Source organism: Trachypithecus francoisi, unplaced genomic scaffold (assembly GCF_009764315.1).
Source record: "Trachypithecus francoisi isolate TF-2019V2 unplaced genomic scaffold, Tfra_2.0 Lachesis_group15, whole genome shotgun sequence".
In the NCBI taxonomy this organism is placed as follows: domain Eukaryota; kingdom Metazoa; phylum Chordata; class Mammalia; order Primates; family Cercopithecidae; genus Trachypithecus; species Trachypithecus francoisi.
In genome coordinates this window covers 1,032,860-1,048,885 of record NW_022681460.1, presented here as the reverse complement: position 1 = coordinate 1,048,885, position 16,026 = coordinate 1,032,860, and the positions used below count along the sequence as shown (strand labels likewise).

The 16,026-nt window shown below is 44.2% G+C and overlaps 1 protein-coding gene across 3 annotated transcripts in view; it reads right to left on the bottom strand.

Moving 5' to 3' along the window:
• WDR27 (WD repeat domain 27) overlaps window positions 1-16,009 on the bottom strand; it is a 244,945-nt gene extending 228,936 nt beyond the window's left edge. For 2 of the 3 annotated variants that reach the window (XR_004442681.1, XM_033234187.1), the window contains exons 1-2: window positions 15,421-16,009; window positions 4,583-4,778 (exon numbers count right to left, since the gene is read on the bottom strand). Coding sequence is in view for 2 of the 3 variants with exons in the window: in XM_033234187.1 (XP_033090078.1) it covers window positions 4,583-4,771 (189 nt within the window). In the remaining variant the exon portion in view is untranslated. Of the gene's footprint in view, window positions 1-4,582; window positions 4,779-14,342; window positions 14,399-15,420 lie in introns of those variants that run through there. The other variant, XM_033234186.1, reaches the window with a different exon arrangement.
• Between the last annotated feature and the right edge of the window lie 17 nt (window positions 16,010-16,026).

The following is a 16,026-nucleotide window of genomic DNA, read 5'->3' as shown; positions in this document are numbered from 1 at the left end:
ATACACACAGACATATACATACACACACATGGAGACACACATTTTGAAGGCATCAGAAAGCAACCAAGTCATGAAGAATTATGATAACAAGATTACAGGGAAGAAAAAAAATGAGGGAAGTGACCCCAGTACTGGGGTCACTTGTCCTATAAAGATATCTACTATAGAGAGAATCTTCTGACAATTCCACTAAAGGCAGTTGAGGAGCTGAGATTCAAGGGACTAAGGGCACAGAAATGGTATAATCAAATGAGTCATCTTCAGGGACAGAAACAGAACTATCATATTGGGAGATGGGCAAAGATTTCTGTCACCTTACAAAGTCATTTTGAGATACAGCTGACTGCCTTAATGTTGAGAACTCTACGATTTTTTCCCGTAAAGAAATAAGAATGGATTTTAGTAAATGTCTGCCTAGAATACAATCTACTAAGGTGAGAGGGATGGACATGCTGCTAAACCCCCTAGACTTAGAATGGGAACCCCGAAAAAGACAAAATCCAAGGAGTAAAGACGAACTGTCAATAAAACAACCTCATCAGAACTGACACCCAGCTATGAATTGTCTTAAGCCAGAGAAACAGCCCAGCAGTCCTGCCCAGGACAAACCTGCCTTTGATTTAGCCAAATCATTACACACCCTCCCCAAAGCAGGAGAGGCTCCCGAGCCTCCTAACAGCTGATTCACCCCGGGCCAGCAGAGTTGCTAAACACCTATGCTCAGGACCTGGGAAACACCCCTATGGCACCCCTGCCACAAGAAGAAATACTTCCAGGCTGCCCAACGTCCCCAAAAAGGCCTGAGAAACAGTGTCACAGGCTGACCACGGTAAGCATGCTCCCAGGCCCAACAAGCAGCTACGTGCCCATGTCTCAGACTCAAGAAAAAGACCCACGGGTTGCCTTTGGGGACATACCACCAGGCGAGCTGAGCAGCTCAAAGGACCAAAGATAAATCCTAGAATTAAAGAATTCAATGAATAAAATTTAAAAACATAATTGAGAGGTTTAACAACTAGATTACGCAACTAGGCTTGATCAAGCTGAAGAAAGAATTTCTGAACTTGAAGACAGGACTTTTGAAATAATACCGGCAGACAAAAAAAGAATAAAGAATAAAAAAGAATAAAGCCGATGTGAGTTATGAGATATCATTAAGCAAATAAATATTAATAATATGGGCATTCTAGCAGAAGAAAAAAGGAGAAGGTGAGGAAAACTATTTAATAAGTCATAGCAGAGAATGCCTCAAATCTTGGGAAAGAGATGGAAATCCAGGTCCAGGAAGGTGGAATAACCAAATAGTTTCAATCCAAATAGGTCCTCTTAGAGGTACATTATAGTCAAACTGTCAAAATCTATAGACAAAGAAAAAATTAAAGCAGCAAGAATAAAGCATCAAGTCACATATAAGGGAATCTCTATTTTACTAACAGCGTATTTTTCAGCAGAAACCTTACATTTCAGGAGAGAACTGGATGCTACACTCAAAGTACTGAAAACAGATAAACTTCCAGCCAAGAATATTATACCCAGCAAAGTTATTTTTCAGAAATGAAGGACAAATTAAATCTTCAGAGACAAACAAAACTCAAAGAATTCATCACCACTAAACTGATCTTACAAGAAATGCTCACGGGAGTCTTATATCTGGATATAGTATGATGATATCCACCATCATGAAAACCTGGAAAACTATAAAACTCCCTGGTAGAACCAATACACAAAGGAGAAAAACAAAGGAATCAAATCTATAGAAAACCACCCAACTGAAAAAATAAACAGTAAGAAGTAAGGAACAAAAGATATACAACTAGAAAACAATCAATAAAATGACAGGAATTAGTCCTTACCTATCAATAACCCTGAATGTAAATAAATAACATTCCCTACTAAAAAGATATAGACTGGCTGAATAAAAAGAAAAACATGACCCAACTATATGTGGACTACAAGAAACTCATCTCACCAATAAAGACATACACAGTATTAAAGTGAAGGGATGGAAAAAAATATTTCATGCAAATGGAAACCAAAAGCAAGCAGGAGTAGCTATTCTTACATCAGATAAAACAGACATCAAGTTAAAAGCTGTACAAAGAGACAAGTAATTACATTATATGATAATGCACTCCCCTATTTATTGCAGCACTATCACAACAGCCAAGATATGGAATCAGCCTAAGTGTCCAGCCACAGATAAATGGATAAAGAAATACGGTACATATACACAATGGAATACTATTCTGCCATAAAAAAGACTGAAATCCTGTCATTTGCAGCAACATGGATGGAACTGGAGGTCATTATGTTAAATTAAATAAGCCAGGCACACAAAGACAAATATCACATGTTCTCACGCATATGTGAAACTTAAAAAGTGGATCTCGTGGAAGCGGGGTGTAGAACAGTGGTTAAAAGAGGCTGGGATGGGAAGTGGAGAGAATGAAAAGAAGTGGGAGAAGGAATAAAAAAAATACAGTTAGATAATAAGTTCTGGTATTCAACAGTACAGGAGGAAAATTAGAGTTCATATTAACTTATTATATAATTCAAAATAGCCAGAAGAAAAAAACTATAATGTTACCAACACAATAAAAAGATAAATGTTTGAGGTGGTGGCCATCCCAATTATCCTGATTTGATCATAACACGTTGTATACTTGTATCAAAATATTACATATACCCCCAAAATATGTACAACTATTACATGTCAATAAAAAATTAAATTGCCATATGATTCAATTTACATAAAACTCTAGAAAATGCAAACTAATCTAAAGGGACAACAGAAAGCCTATATTTATAATATAAAGGACTCCTTCAAATCAATAGAAAAAAGACAGATAATCCAATAGAAAAAAATGGCAGGAGATTTGAAAACATGTATCACAAAAAAGAATATCTAAATGGCCAATAAATGTGCAAAAATGTGCTAAACATCATTAATAATCACGGAATTACTAATTATAATTAGGTACCACTATGCCCTTTTTGAAAGGCTAAAATAAAAATAAACAAGTTTAGGTGAAGATATGGTTCAACTGAAAGTCATACACCATTAGAAGAAATACAGATTGGTACAACCAATTTGGAAATCTGCTTGGCATTATCTACTGAACACAGACATCCCTCACTATCATGAGGGATTGATTCCAAGAATCCCACATAAACCAAAATCTGTGTATACCCACATCCCACAGTTGGCTGTGTGGACTCCACATATATGAAAAGGTGCCCCTCCAAATATACAGTTTTCATATCCTGAAAATTCTATAGTTTTGACCCACATTGGGTTGAAGAAAATCCATGTATAAGTAAACTAGCACAGTTCAAACCCACGTTGTTCAAGAGTCAACTGCTTATGTATCCTTTATAATCCAGCAATTATATGTGTCTGCACCAAAAGACATATGAAAGAATCCAGCAGCCAAAAAAACTGAAATACAACAAATGTCAACTAACACAAGCATGGATAAAGTGTGGTCTATTCACATAAGTAGGATGCAATTCTACTTACTATTCTACAACACAAATGGATAAAGTGTGGTCTTTACATAAGTAGAATGTAATTCTACTTATTACTCTATAATAAAAATGTATTTTTAGTTTAGTTTTTCAAAAAGGGCATAGTGGTACCTAATAAATCCTAATACTCTGTAGCAATGGAAATGAACAACATGGATGAATCTCGTAAAATAACACTAATTAATCAAAGAAACCAGCACAAAAAAGTGCGTCATGTATAATCACATTTATATAAAGTTCATCATAAGCAAAACTAGCCTATGGTATTAGAAGTCAAGATAGTGTTGCCTTTTGGGCAGGAGAGAAGTGGGCACTGACGGAGACGAGGTATGACCTAGGGGTGGTCACCTGGGCATATTCATTTAGTTATAGTCATCACAACGTGCACTTACTATGTGGAACTTTTTTTTTCCCTAAGTAGTTTATACTTCACTGAAAAAGTGAGGTCAATCCAAATATTCACATGTAGGAGACTTGATTATGTTAAGATGAACCTTTTCTTGATCAGCTTCTAACTGAAGAAACTTTTTAATTCCAGATCACTTGTGTTCTAAATATAAAAATATTGGCCGGGCACGGTGGCTCAAGCCTGTAATCCCAGCACTTTGGGAGGCCAAGACGGGCGGATCACGAGGTCAGGAGATCGAGACCATACTGGCTAACACGGTGAAACCCCGTCTCTACTAAAAAAATACAAAAAACTAGCCGGGCGAGGTGGCGGGCACCTGTAGTCCCACCTACACGGGAGGCTGAGGCAGAAGAATGGCGGGAACCCAGGAGGCGGAGCTTGCAGTGAGCTGAGATTCGGCCACTGCACTCCAGCCCGGGCGACAGAGCGAGACTCCGTCTAAAAAAAAAAAACAAAAAAAAAAACAAAAAAAATTGTAAAATAAAAATAAATTTAAAAATAAAATAAGATAATGTTTTTATCAATATTTTTCTCCCATAGTTGGTAGCTGAATCCACAGAGCGTAATGCAGTCCAAAGAGCATCAAAGACATGGAGAGACAAGGGCAAGGCCTTCATGACACTGGACTTATAACTTGTTCAATACCTGATGAGAAGGACTCTTCGTGTTCCATACACAAAGTTCAGTCCCATCCAAAGGGAAAGCACAGTCCTGCATGCTACACGCAAGCTGAACATGAGACACAGACTCCTTGGATTCAACCAGGTATTTTTCTGTAACTGCATCACTTAGACAGCCACCATTACTTGAGAAATTGTCCTGGGGATTTTCCATCTTCAATCTGAAAACAAAAAGTACATACAAGATGACTATAGGTATCATATTTAATATAGAAAAAAAGTCTATTACCTACTGATAGTTATTAGTTTGACCACACACACATACCACATCATACCTATTTATTCACCTCTCCTCACCCCAAGAAAAAACAAGAGAGGGCCGGGCGCGGTGGCTCAAGCCTGTAATCCCAGCACTTTGGGAGGCCGAGACGGGTGGATCACGAGGTCAGGAGATCGAGACCATCCTGGCTAACACGGTGAAACCCCGTCTCTACTAAAAATTACAAAAAATTAGCCGGGCGAGATGGCGGGCGCCTGTAGTCCCAGCTACTCGGGAGGCTGAGGCAGGAGAATGGCGTAAACCCAGGAGGCGGAGCTTGCAGTGAGCCGAGATCGCGCCACTGCACTCCAGCCTGGGCGACAGAGCAAGACTCCGTCTCAAAAAAAAAAAAGAAAAAACAAGAGAAATCGCTGAAAACTCTGGAAGTTCCACATTCACAACTGCTCCATTCCTCTCATGGGCTTTCCAATTAAGCAAACCTTGACTCAAATTCCACTATTCCCACTTAACAGACCTTGCTTAGGCTTTCTCAATCAGCTTCTACAACTGTAAAATGAGAACAGCTACTGAGAGGCCAAGACTAAACAACGATCCATATGGCATCGGGGCAGCGCTGGCACTTAGCATTCTAAGCGTGGGTTACTGAAATGACTAAGACACAAAGTTATTTTCTGAATTGACCACAGCACATCAGTTGTTAGGGAACTGCAATTGGAACCCACATCTCCCATCGCTAAGCTGGGCTTTACCGAACAGTTTCACAACACCCTGTGTAATTGCAGTTAAGCTACCGCAGGTTCTGTAATCAGCGAGTTTCACAACACCCTGTGTAATTGCAGTTAAGCTACCGCAGGTTCTATAATCAGCGATTCACTGGCTGTGTTTCATAAAAGCATAAACTAATGAGACACTGACAATGAAACACTTCAGATCTTCATCCAGCTTCACACTTAACTTCACAGCATAATCACTTCAGAAACAGGCGGGAATGGCTCTGGGGTCATCCTTGATTCTACTGTACCCCACACCCCACTGCAGGCCAGCAATCGATGCACTTAAAGGCACAGACAACAGAAATGCTTAGAAAGTGATGGGCAAGCACCCAGACATCCAGCAGGGTCATGCAGGCTGTGGGTATTCAAAGGCCCACCCGTGCGGTCCTCACGCGGGCCATGTGGATTCAAAGGCCCACCTGTGCAGTCCTCATGCTGGTCATGTGGAGTTGAAAAATCCACCCATGCAGTCCTCAAGGGGGTCATGTGGATTTGAAGGCCCAGCCATGTGGTCCTCACGCTGGCCATGTGGATTCAAAGGCCCACCCGTGCGGTCCGCATACTGGTCATGTGGATTCAAAAAATCCACCCCTGTGCTCCTCATGCTGGCCCTGAGGGATTCTGCTAACCCAACCTCTGCCTCTCTTCCTCTTCACCGCCTCCTCCCTCCACTGCGACTCTTTCTATTTACCCTTTCTTCCAGCTCTTACAACACAACAGGGCTTTGATTGCCTCAGGAGGCACACTTTATCTTCATGCTCCATTCCTCCTCCTCTCTGCACCTTGGGGGCTCTTCCCATTTCCCAGGTCTCAGCAGAGGCCCCTGAGAGCTGGCTCCCATCCCTGCCCCCAACCCCATCCACCTCCTTCCCAGCACTTCACACCATCTAAACTATTTTGACCTAAGGAGGCAGCGGGACATGGCTCCATGGCTGGACTGCTAGGATGGAATCCTCTGTCTGAAGGACCCTTGGTCAGACAGGAATTGCAAAGAAAGAAAGAGAACTGTGGGGTGCTACTCATCAGCAGGACCTTCCCCTGCCTGCCTCCCGGCCCCGTGACTGAGAAAACTGATAGTCCAGTGCAGACTGTGAACCCTCCGCACCACCTCTGTGCTGCGGCGGGGCAGCAATAAGAATTTCCTGTGTGCAGGTGGGGAGCAGAATTTCACAAGAGAAATGAGGCAAAGGAAAATGGACTTCAGATCATCTTTGGAAAATACTTCAAAAGAAAACAGCAAACATTTTCAATACAGGTCTCGATTAGAAACCCTTGTTTTAATATTCATAAGGCCAAGGTACCAGGAAGGTGATAATGTAATTGATAAATGTTCTCAAAATACAATTAGAGGCCTTATACTCTATGATTGCCCTTACAACAAATGCTCTGTGTTATAATAAATAAAAGGTGATTTTTGGCCGGGTGCGGTGGCTCACGCCTGTAATCCCAGCACTCTGGGAGGCCAAGGCAGGCAGATCACGAGGTTAGGAGATCAAGACCATCCCGGCTAACACGGTGAAATCCCGTCTCTACTAAAAATACAAAAAATTAGCCGGGTGTGGTGACGGGCACCTGTGGTCCCAGCTTCTCGGGAAGCTGAGGCAGGAGAATGGCGTGAACCCGGGAGGCAGAGCTTGCAATGAGCTGAGATCACGCCACTGCACTCCAGCCTGGGCGACAGAGCGAGACTCTGTCTCAAAAAAATAATAAATAAAATAAAATAAAAATAAAATAAATAAAAGGTGATTTTTAAAGGCTTGAAAAGTCTCAATATTTGGAGAAAAACAAAATAAAAGCATGTGTACGTTATTTTAAGGCACATTTGTCTCCAATTCACAATTTTTATCTCACCTTTTTTTAATATTTCAAAGATACTTTGAGTGTCATATGAAAATAGCTACACCTTCCAAAGCTACCATGGTTACTCTGTAGACTCTGTAACTGGAGCATGGCAGTAGGTGCTGGGCAGATGTGTCCTGAGGGGACAATATGAAGCTGCTGTCACCAGATCCACTGCTTCCCAAAGCATAAAACATCTTGCGAGACAGACAAAGAATACACAAAACATCATAGTTGTTTCAAAAATGTTAATAATACACCCTTCAAATTGTGACTGAGCTTCATCGTTTTCTTCAACATAAACTTTTGTTGCAGTATAATTATCTTATTCTCTTCTGTAATTCCCATAGAATTCAGCAGTACATTTTACAAATAATAGTATTTGCATGCCAATTTACAATTTACAGACCACTTTTGTAGACACTAAGAAGCAGGTTTGTATATATGAGTACATAGATTATATCATTCTTACAATAACCCTTTAAAGCGTTTAGGCAAGAAGATGGCAGACAGGAGGCAGGGATAATGTGCATCTCCCACTAGGATGGACTGAAAGGCATGTGGAGACTCATACTGTGAAGTTCTGTTCCAAGAACCACTGCAGGAATGTACCAAAAAAACTGAAAGAATTCACAGATCCTTTGAAAGAAGCAGCAGGCCACTGCAAATTCCACGAGACACGCAAAAAACTGTGAGTTCCCAAAATGTGAGGGGAAAAAACTGCCTCCAAACACACATCCCCACTGGGGAATCTAAAAATCCATATCACAGGAGAAGGATGTAACCTTACCTAGAGCTGAGCATATTTAGGCAGCCAAGCAAAATATAAAGTAGAAGCAGCAGTGAGAAGAGCCTTGTAGGCCTTCCCAGTCTCCAGCTCGAGTCCAGGGAAGCCACCCCTGACTGCACCTCACAGAGGTCCTCCCTCAGAAAAGACAGCGGAATCGGGAGAGCTCTAGGGTGAAAGAAGCTTCCAACTGAATTCTGGGATAATTCAGACTGGGCACGAACTTCCTTGAGCAGAATCAGGAGTGGGTAAAAGGGAACTGCTACAGATAGGAGCCCAGGAGCTGCCAACATTGTGGGCAGATGGGGAGAGCAAGACCTGAAAGCCAGCCATGCTTGCTTTCTCAGCATGGAAGCTTATGGCCTGGGCTGGGACTGAGTCCCACACACAGGCCGTCTGTGTCTAAACCTGGCGCTGGGCACTGTGGGAGCAAGACCAGCCTCACAAACTGCGTGGGAGCTGGGTGAGGTCTTCCACTACCAGCTTTCCCCCACTTCCCTGGCAACCTATGTAATGCAGCAGACACAGCCATAATCCCTTCTGGAACATACCTCCATTGGCTCAAGAACCACTCCCACATCTCCCACAGCAGCTGCAGCAAGCCCTGCCTAGACAGAGTCTGAGCCCAGACCCACTTAACCCTGCCCCCACCTGATGGTTTTTCTCTACCCACCCTGGTAGCCAAACACAAAAGACATAAACTCTTGGGAACACTATGGCCCTGCCCATCACCTGAGAAACCAGGATGCCTCCCCTGGACCAACTTAGGGAAAGTGTATATACCTCTTCTAACATAGCAACTGATACTCTCTCAAAGAACTCCTGAGAAATTCATCACAAAGGATCATTACCCAGGTATAGTCATCTGGTTATTTAAAGTCAGGAAGAATGAAAGAATCTTTAGAGCTGTGAGACAAAAGCACCAGGTAACCTATAAAGGAAAACCTATCAGATCAACAGCTGACTTCTCAGCAGAAAATTTATAAGCCAGAAGGGATCGAGGTCGTATCTTTAGCCCCCTTAAACAAAATGATTGTCAGCTAAGAATTCTGCATCCAGCAAAACTAAGCTTCACAAACGAAGGAAAGATAAAGTCTTTTTTAGACAAACAAATGCTGAGAGAATCTGCCACTACTAAGCTAGCACTACAAGAAATGGTAAAAGAAGTTCTAAATCTTGCAACAAAACCTTGAAATAAGGGCCGGGCGCGGTGGCTCAAGCCTGTAATCCCAGCACTTTGGGAGGCCGAGACGGGCGGATCACGAGGTCAGGAGATCGAGACCATCCTGGCTAATACGCTGAAACCCCGTCTCTACTAAAAATACAAAAACTAGCCGGGTGAGGTGGCTGGCGCCTGTAGTCCCAGCTACTCGGGAGGCTGAGGCAGGAGAATGGCGTAAACCCAGGAGGCAGAGCTTGCAGTGAGCTGAGATCTGGCCACTGCACTCCAGTCCGGGCGACAGAGCGAGACTCCGTCTCAAAAAAAAAAAAAAAACCTTGAAATACACCAAAAACAACCTCCTTAAAACATAAATCTCACAGGCCCTGTAAACAATAACACAATGAAAAAAGGGTATTTAGGCAAGAATTAACATAATACATAGAGCAGTACCCCACATCTCAATACTAACGTTGAATGTAAATGGTCTCAGTGTTCCACTCGAAAGACACAAAATGGCAGAATGGATAAAAATACACCAATCAAGTATCTGGTGTCTTCAAGAGACTCATATAACACATAGGAACTCACATAAACTTAAGGTAAAGGAGAAGAAAAAGATATTCCACACAAATGGAAACAAAAAGCAAGCAGGAGAAGCTATTCTTACATAAAACAACACAAATAGACTTGAAAGTAACAACAGTTAAAAAAAAAAAAAGGACAAAGAGGGACATTATATAATGATAAAAGGATTAGTCCAATAGAAAAATATCATAATCCTAAATACATACACACTTAACACAGAAGCTCCCAAATTCATAAAACAATTATGACTAGACCTAAGAAATGACATAGCAACACAGTAATACTGGGGAATTTCAATACTCCACTGACAGCACTAGAAAGGTCATCAAGACAGAAAGTCAACAAAGAAAGAATGGACTTTACGCCACAGAATAAAATTAACATCTATTTGTGCCTTGTTAAATGCAACAGTCAGGCCAGGCGCAGTGGCTCACACTTGCAATCCTGGCACTTTGGGAGGCTGAGGCAGGCGGATCACAAGGTCAGGACTTTGAGACCATCCTGACCAACATGGTGAAACTCCCTCTCTACTAAAAATACAAAAATTAGCCAGGCATGGTGGCAGGCGCCTGTAATCCCAGCTACTCGGGAGGCTGAGGCAGGAGAATCGTCGCTTGAACCTGGGAGGCTGAGGATGCAGCGAGTCGAAATTGCGCCATTGCACTCCGGCCTGGACGACAAGAGCAAAACTCCGTACCAAAAAAAATAAAACAAAATAAATATATCATGAACGCACGCACAAAAAAACATTTTCACATACACTGCGGGTAAGAGAATAAATTAACATAAACTTATCTGGCAATCAAAATTTCTTTTATAAATTTATAACAAATAAATCCTTCTACCTTTTCCAAACTGTATTTCTTCAAGGCTGTCCATTGTAACATTGATAATAATATGAGACGTAGCAACGGTTCTTACATTGAGTGGAATACAATGCAGATGTTTTTAAAAATGACATTGAAAAATGTTTACTTCGTGTCTCCGAAAGCAAGCTCGACCTAATCCGATGGAACGAAAAGGAGTTTAATGTGTAATTAAAAGGTTAGCACATGACTGGCTACAGCAGCTTCATCAACACCGTCAGGACAGCCCCCTGGTCTCCCCAACCCTCAGCTCCACCTGTCTAGGTGCTGCTCATTGTCTGTTCCTATGCGGTGGCAAAAAGACGGCCAACAGCACCCGAGCGTGGCCTCCCACATTGCAGGGCGCTGGGGAAGAAAGCATCTCTTTCCATTGATCCTTGAACATTTCTCATGAGTTTGGGCCTGTCTGAGACACTTTCCATGTCTGAACTAATCATGTAATCAGAAGGATGAAATGATGCCAAGAAGTCAGGCCTGGGACACAAACCTCTCTATTGAGTCCTGGCCAGCAGAGGGAGAAGGGTGGTAGTCCAGCGGAAATCCAGGACTAGATGATTTTTTTGCCAAGAGGATGTGGATGCTGAGACAACAAAAATAGTAATGCTTAGATATATAAAAATATCAAGAAGGATGAACAAAAACTTTAATGAAATATTTACAAATTTAAAACTTCTATTTTTCAAAAGATCATTGGTGCTGGAGCCTAAGAGCAGGGTTTAAGCAGATGGACACCACACGTTATTTCCGAGCTAGGACTGATGGAAGCCAGTACGGGTTGGTTGCTGAAGAGGAATTTGAGGAATCAGGAGTGGCTCCTAGCTTTCTGGCCTGAACAACAAGATACCTCACTTTCTGAGCTGGGGCAGAACAGGTTCCAGCAGGGGAGAAGCATAGATTCTGCTTTGGATACATTATGTCAAATGCTGAAACATCAGCTGTAACTTCCTCTAGGCATTGCACCAAAATTTCTTTCAAGTAACTGTGGAAGAAACAGACATCTCTTCTCTAACCCAATGTGTCCATTTTAGAGCATAACACTCAAAAAGTTATCTTGTTTCTCTCATTTCTAAATGATTACAGAGCACCCAGCATTGTCCTTTTGTACCAATTACATAAAATAGTACCTATTAGCTGAATGTTGAGGAGTCTAAATACCCCAGGGCACACTGGGGACAGAGTAACACTCTCCCTAAGATGTCCACATGCTCATCCCCAGAACCTCTGCAAACATTAGGTTACACAGCCAAGGGACTTGAGGTTACTAATCAGATGGGCTTCAGAAGAGAGATTATCCTGGATTATCTGGGTATGTTCAATTTAAATACTTTCCTTAACTAAGCTAGAGAGAGAAAAGCTGGGATGATGATGCACCGTGAGAAGGACTCAACCTGCTGTGGTTACCGTTCTTAAGACAGAAAAAGGAGCCAGGAGCTGAGGCCTGTGGTGGCCTCTAGAAGCTGGAAAAGGCACGGAGAAGAGTTTTCACCCGAAGACTCTGGAAGGAGCCAGCCCCAATGCCACCCTGATTTTAGCACAGTTTGAAACCCATTTTGGATTTGTGACCTCCAGAACTGTAAGACAATCCACTTGTACTGTTTTAAACCACCAAATCTGCATTAGTTTGTCACTGCAGTATTAACAACCGAATAAAATTGCCTACAAAATGAAAACTGTACAAATGGAATGACAATACCCTGCATACGTCTACACAGCGATCTGTGCGTGTCCTATTGGGACTGAACCCTGAGTAAGACTAGAAAAAGCAATCGACAGCAAGAGTCCAGGGTGACCCAACGGTTGAGATGGTGCTAGGAGATCTTGGGAAGAATGGTGCAGTGAAGCTTACGAGGAAGAAGTTAAGGTATGGGCAGCTGTGAAGCAAGAGATCAAGAGATCACATACACACACGCATACACACACAAAATCTCATACCTGTATACACGCATGCACCCAAACATGCGCACATACAAAAAGCTGTCCGATCCAAACAGGTTTGGTGAAAGGTGTGGGGTCAGAGAGCCCAGGGTCATTGGAGAAAAGCAATCCGAAGACCTGAAGACCTCTTCCATGCCTGAAGCACAGGACCCCTTCATGTCTTAAAAACAAAAGCAGACACCGGGCACAGTGGCTTACGCCTGTATTCTCAGCACTTTGGGAGGCTGAAGCAGGTGGATCACAAGGTCAGGAGTTCAAGACCAGCCTGGCCAACGTAGTGAAGCCCCGTCTCCACTAAAAATACAAAAATTAGCTGGGCGTGGTGGCGCGTGTCTGTAGTCCCAGCTACCTGGAAGGCTGAGGCGGGAGAATCATTTGAACCCAGAAGGCGGAGGTTGTGGTCAGCCAAGATTGTGCCACTACACTCCAGCCTGGGCGATAGAGACCCTGTCTCAAAAACAAACAAACAAACAAAAGCAGAAACAACAAAAAACGATCTCCTGACATCCAACGTCTGACATCGCTGGAATTATTTCCAAAATAAAGACAGAATATGAATGTGCTTGCATTTCCTGATGTGTGCATAGTAAAGAAATAACACCAAGACTCACTAGTGTGAAGAGTTCACAGAAAACAATGGTGTGAAGCCAAAGAGGGAAGAAGCCTTGTCAGGACACATAAGCCACCTTCAGGAGGAAGCACTAGCCTGCGCTCAGAACCTCTGGGTCAGTCTGGCCCCAGTGTGCACGAGCGGACGTCCCACCTCTCCAGCTGCCCAACACCTCCGCTCCTCAGTGTTCTCCGTTTCAATGCCTACTTCTGCCTCAGTGTTCTCAGCTTCAACGTCTACCTCTGCCCATTCCTGTGTTCTCAGTTTCAATACCTACCTCTCCTCGTTCCTCAGTGTTCTCGGCTTCAATGCCTACCTCTGCCTCAGTGTTCTCGGCTTCAATGCCTACCTCTGCCTCAGTGTACTCGGCTTCAATGCCTACCTCTCCTGCCTCTCCTGCTCCATGGCAGGGTGGTGCAGACGGGGATGAAGGAGTGTCTGGTGCAGGCAGAATCATTGTCAGGGACACACTGACACACACACACACACACACACATACATGTCTGTGTCCAGGACGTGAATCCAGGGCAGCTAACTGAACCCCAACCTATCCTCTCGTCCTCTCAGATGGCCCCTAAAATCATTTCCGTAGAAAGTTCTTTTTCTGTTAAAATATTCATTTTTCTATTTCTGTGGTCTGGCAGTTGTCCCAAGCTCTTTTCTGCTTCCTCCCTGGAGCCACTAAGAACATGGCAGGACCACATTTCCAGCCTCTCTGGAGTCGAGTAGCTGTGCACCAATTTCTGGTCTGGAAAACACACCAGGCATGCACAGCCCCTCATGCTGGAGGCGGAGGGCTCCAAAGGCTAAGAAGAGGGGCCATGGTGGTGGCACCTGGCGGCCTGTGCTGCTCCCACTAAAGGGTGACCAGGACACCAGGCTGGACTGCTGTGTAAGCAAGAGAGAAACACTAATTGCGTGAAGCTGAGGTCCCTTCTGTCAGCCTACCTTGGCTGATGTGGGTACCTTGAAGGGGCATATGCTTCAGTGGCACTGCAGGATGTTGCTGAACTGATGTGGGCACCTTGAAGGGGCATATGCTTCAGTGACACTGCAGGATGTTGCTGAACTGATGTGGGCACCTTGAAGGGGCATATGCTTCAGTGGCACTGCAGGATGTTGCTGAGTGGCTGATGGAACTCAGAAACAAATTCAGGAGGGTAAAAGCTCAAGACCCGCCTTAGGCAGTGACGAGCAGTTCAACTGCAACAACCTGTAATAACGTGGGAAACTGACCACGGGCTTACTCATCCTGCAGCCCTACAGTCAATTATTGCAAAGAATAAGCATTAGCAGCCAACACACGGAATTGGACTATCCCGACCTCCTCTCCCTGCTGTGCCAACGCTAGGGGATAATCAGTGTTATAGGATATCCCCAGCGATTTCCGTGTACGCATGTGCACAGAACAAGTCAGGGAAAATAAACTAAATGTATTATTTTAGTGAGATTCTAGTGCACCTAAGACTAGGTAAGCACTTCAGGAAAAAGCAGTGGCAAGTGACTGCTAAAGAAACCGTTGTCTTAAAGTTAGGTCAGTAAACACAGGGCAGCAATTCCAGATAAACTGGAAGCTGTAGACTTAATACCCCTTTACTGGTACAGTGTGTGTAAATTGTAGAAAATTTAGAAATACATAAAAAGATGAACTCTCTACTACTCGAGGAGTACCACTGATAAAATTCTGGGCATTTCCTTCTGCCCAGGATTTTTAGAAAGAGAAAATTACTCCCTTCTGATTAGAAAAGATCGAAATTTTTTTCTTTTAGTGACTAAGCAAGCCAGAAACTTGCTGTTTGGCTCGAGTTAGGAAAACTTAGCCTGGTAGTTACCATGCAGGGTGAAAGGCGAGTGGGGCATAATTCAGGAGCCCTCAGGGTCCACGCTCCCGCCCTCGGAGCACAGAACCGATGGGTGGTGCAGGATCCTGGGCATTTCTACAGCCCTAGTTCGTTCCTAAACTACTGAATCTTTTAAAGAGGTCTGAGTTCTCTTTATACATAGCTGCTTTAATTAAAATAACCACCTGCGCCCTTTTCCTCCGAACTCTACAGGCGCTCAGTTCTCAAAGCGCCGATCCTGCGCCTTCGTGCCACGGCAGCCCGGACGCTCGGGCCCGATTTGTGCCCCTAATTCCCCTGGAGACCCTCGCACCAGCACGGCGTCAGGAGGAGGCTTGGGGTGACGAGACAGCGGGCAACGGCTCTGGTCCAGAGCGCGCGTCTCCGCCGTTGGGAGCGGTCACGGCGGAACCCTCAAATCGCCCCCATAGAGACCTCAGCGGAGCCGCGAGCACCCGCGGAACACCGCGCAGGCCCCGCGCTCCAGCCCGGCGCCCTAGGCACACGCCCCAGAGCAGCAGTTCGGGTTCCGCGCCGACTCCGAGCCGAGAGCAGCCCGCTGGAGAGGACTCACGGCACCCAGCTCCCAGGAGGGCACGCGGAGAACTAGCGCCACGCTCCGCCCCACGCGCGCCGCCATGGTTACTAGCCCGCGACTCACGCGCGCCGCCATGGTTACTAGCCCGCGACTCACGCGCGCCGCCATGGTTACTAGCCCGCGACTCACGCGCGCCGCCATGGTTACTAGCCCGCGACTCACGCGCGCCGCTATGGTTACTAGTCTGCAGCCC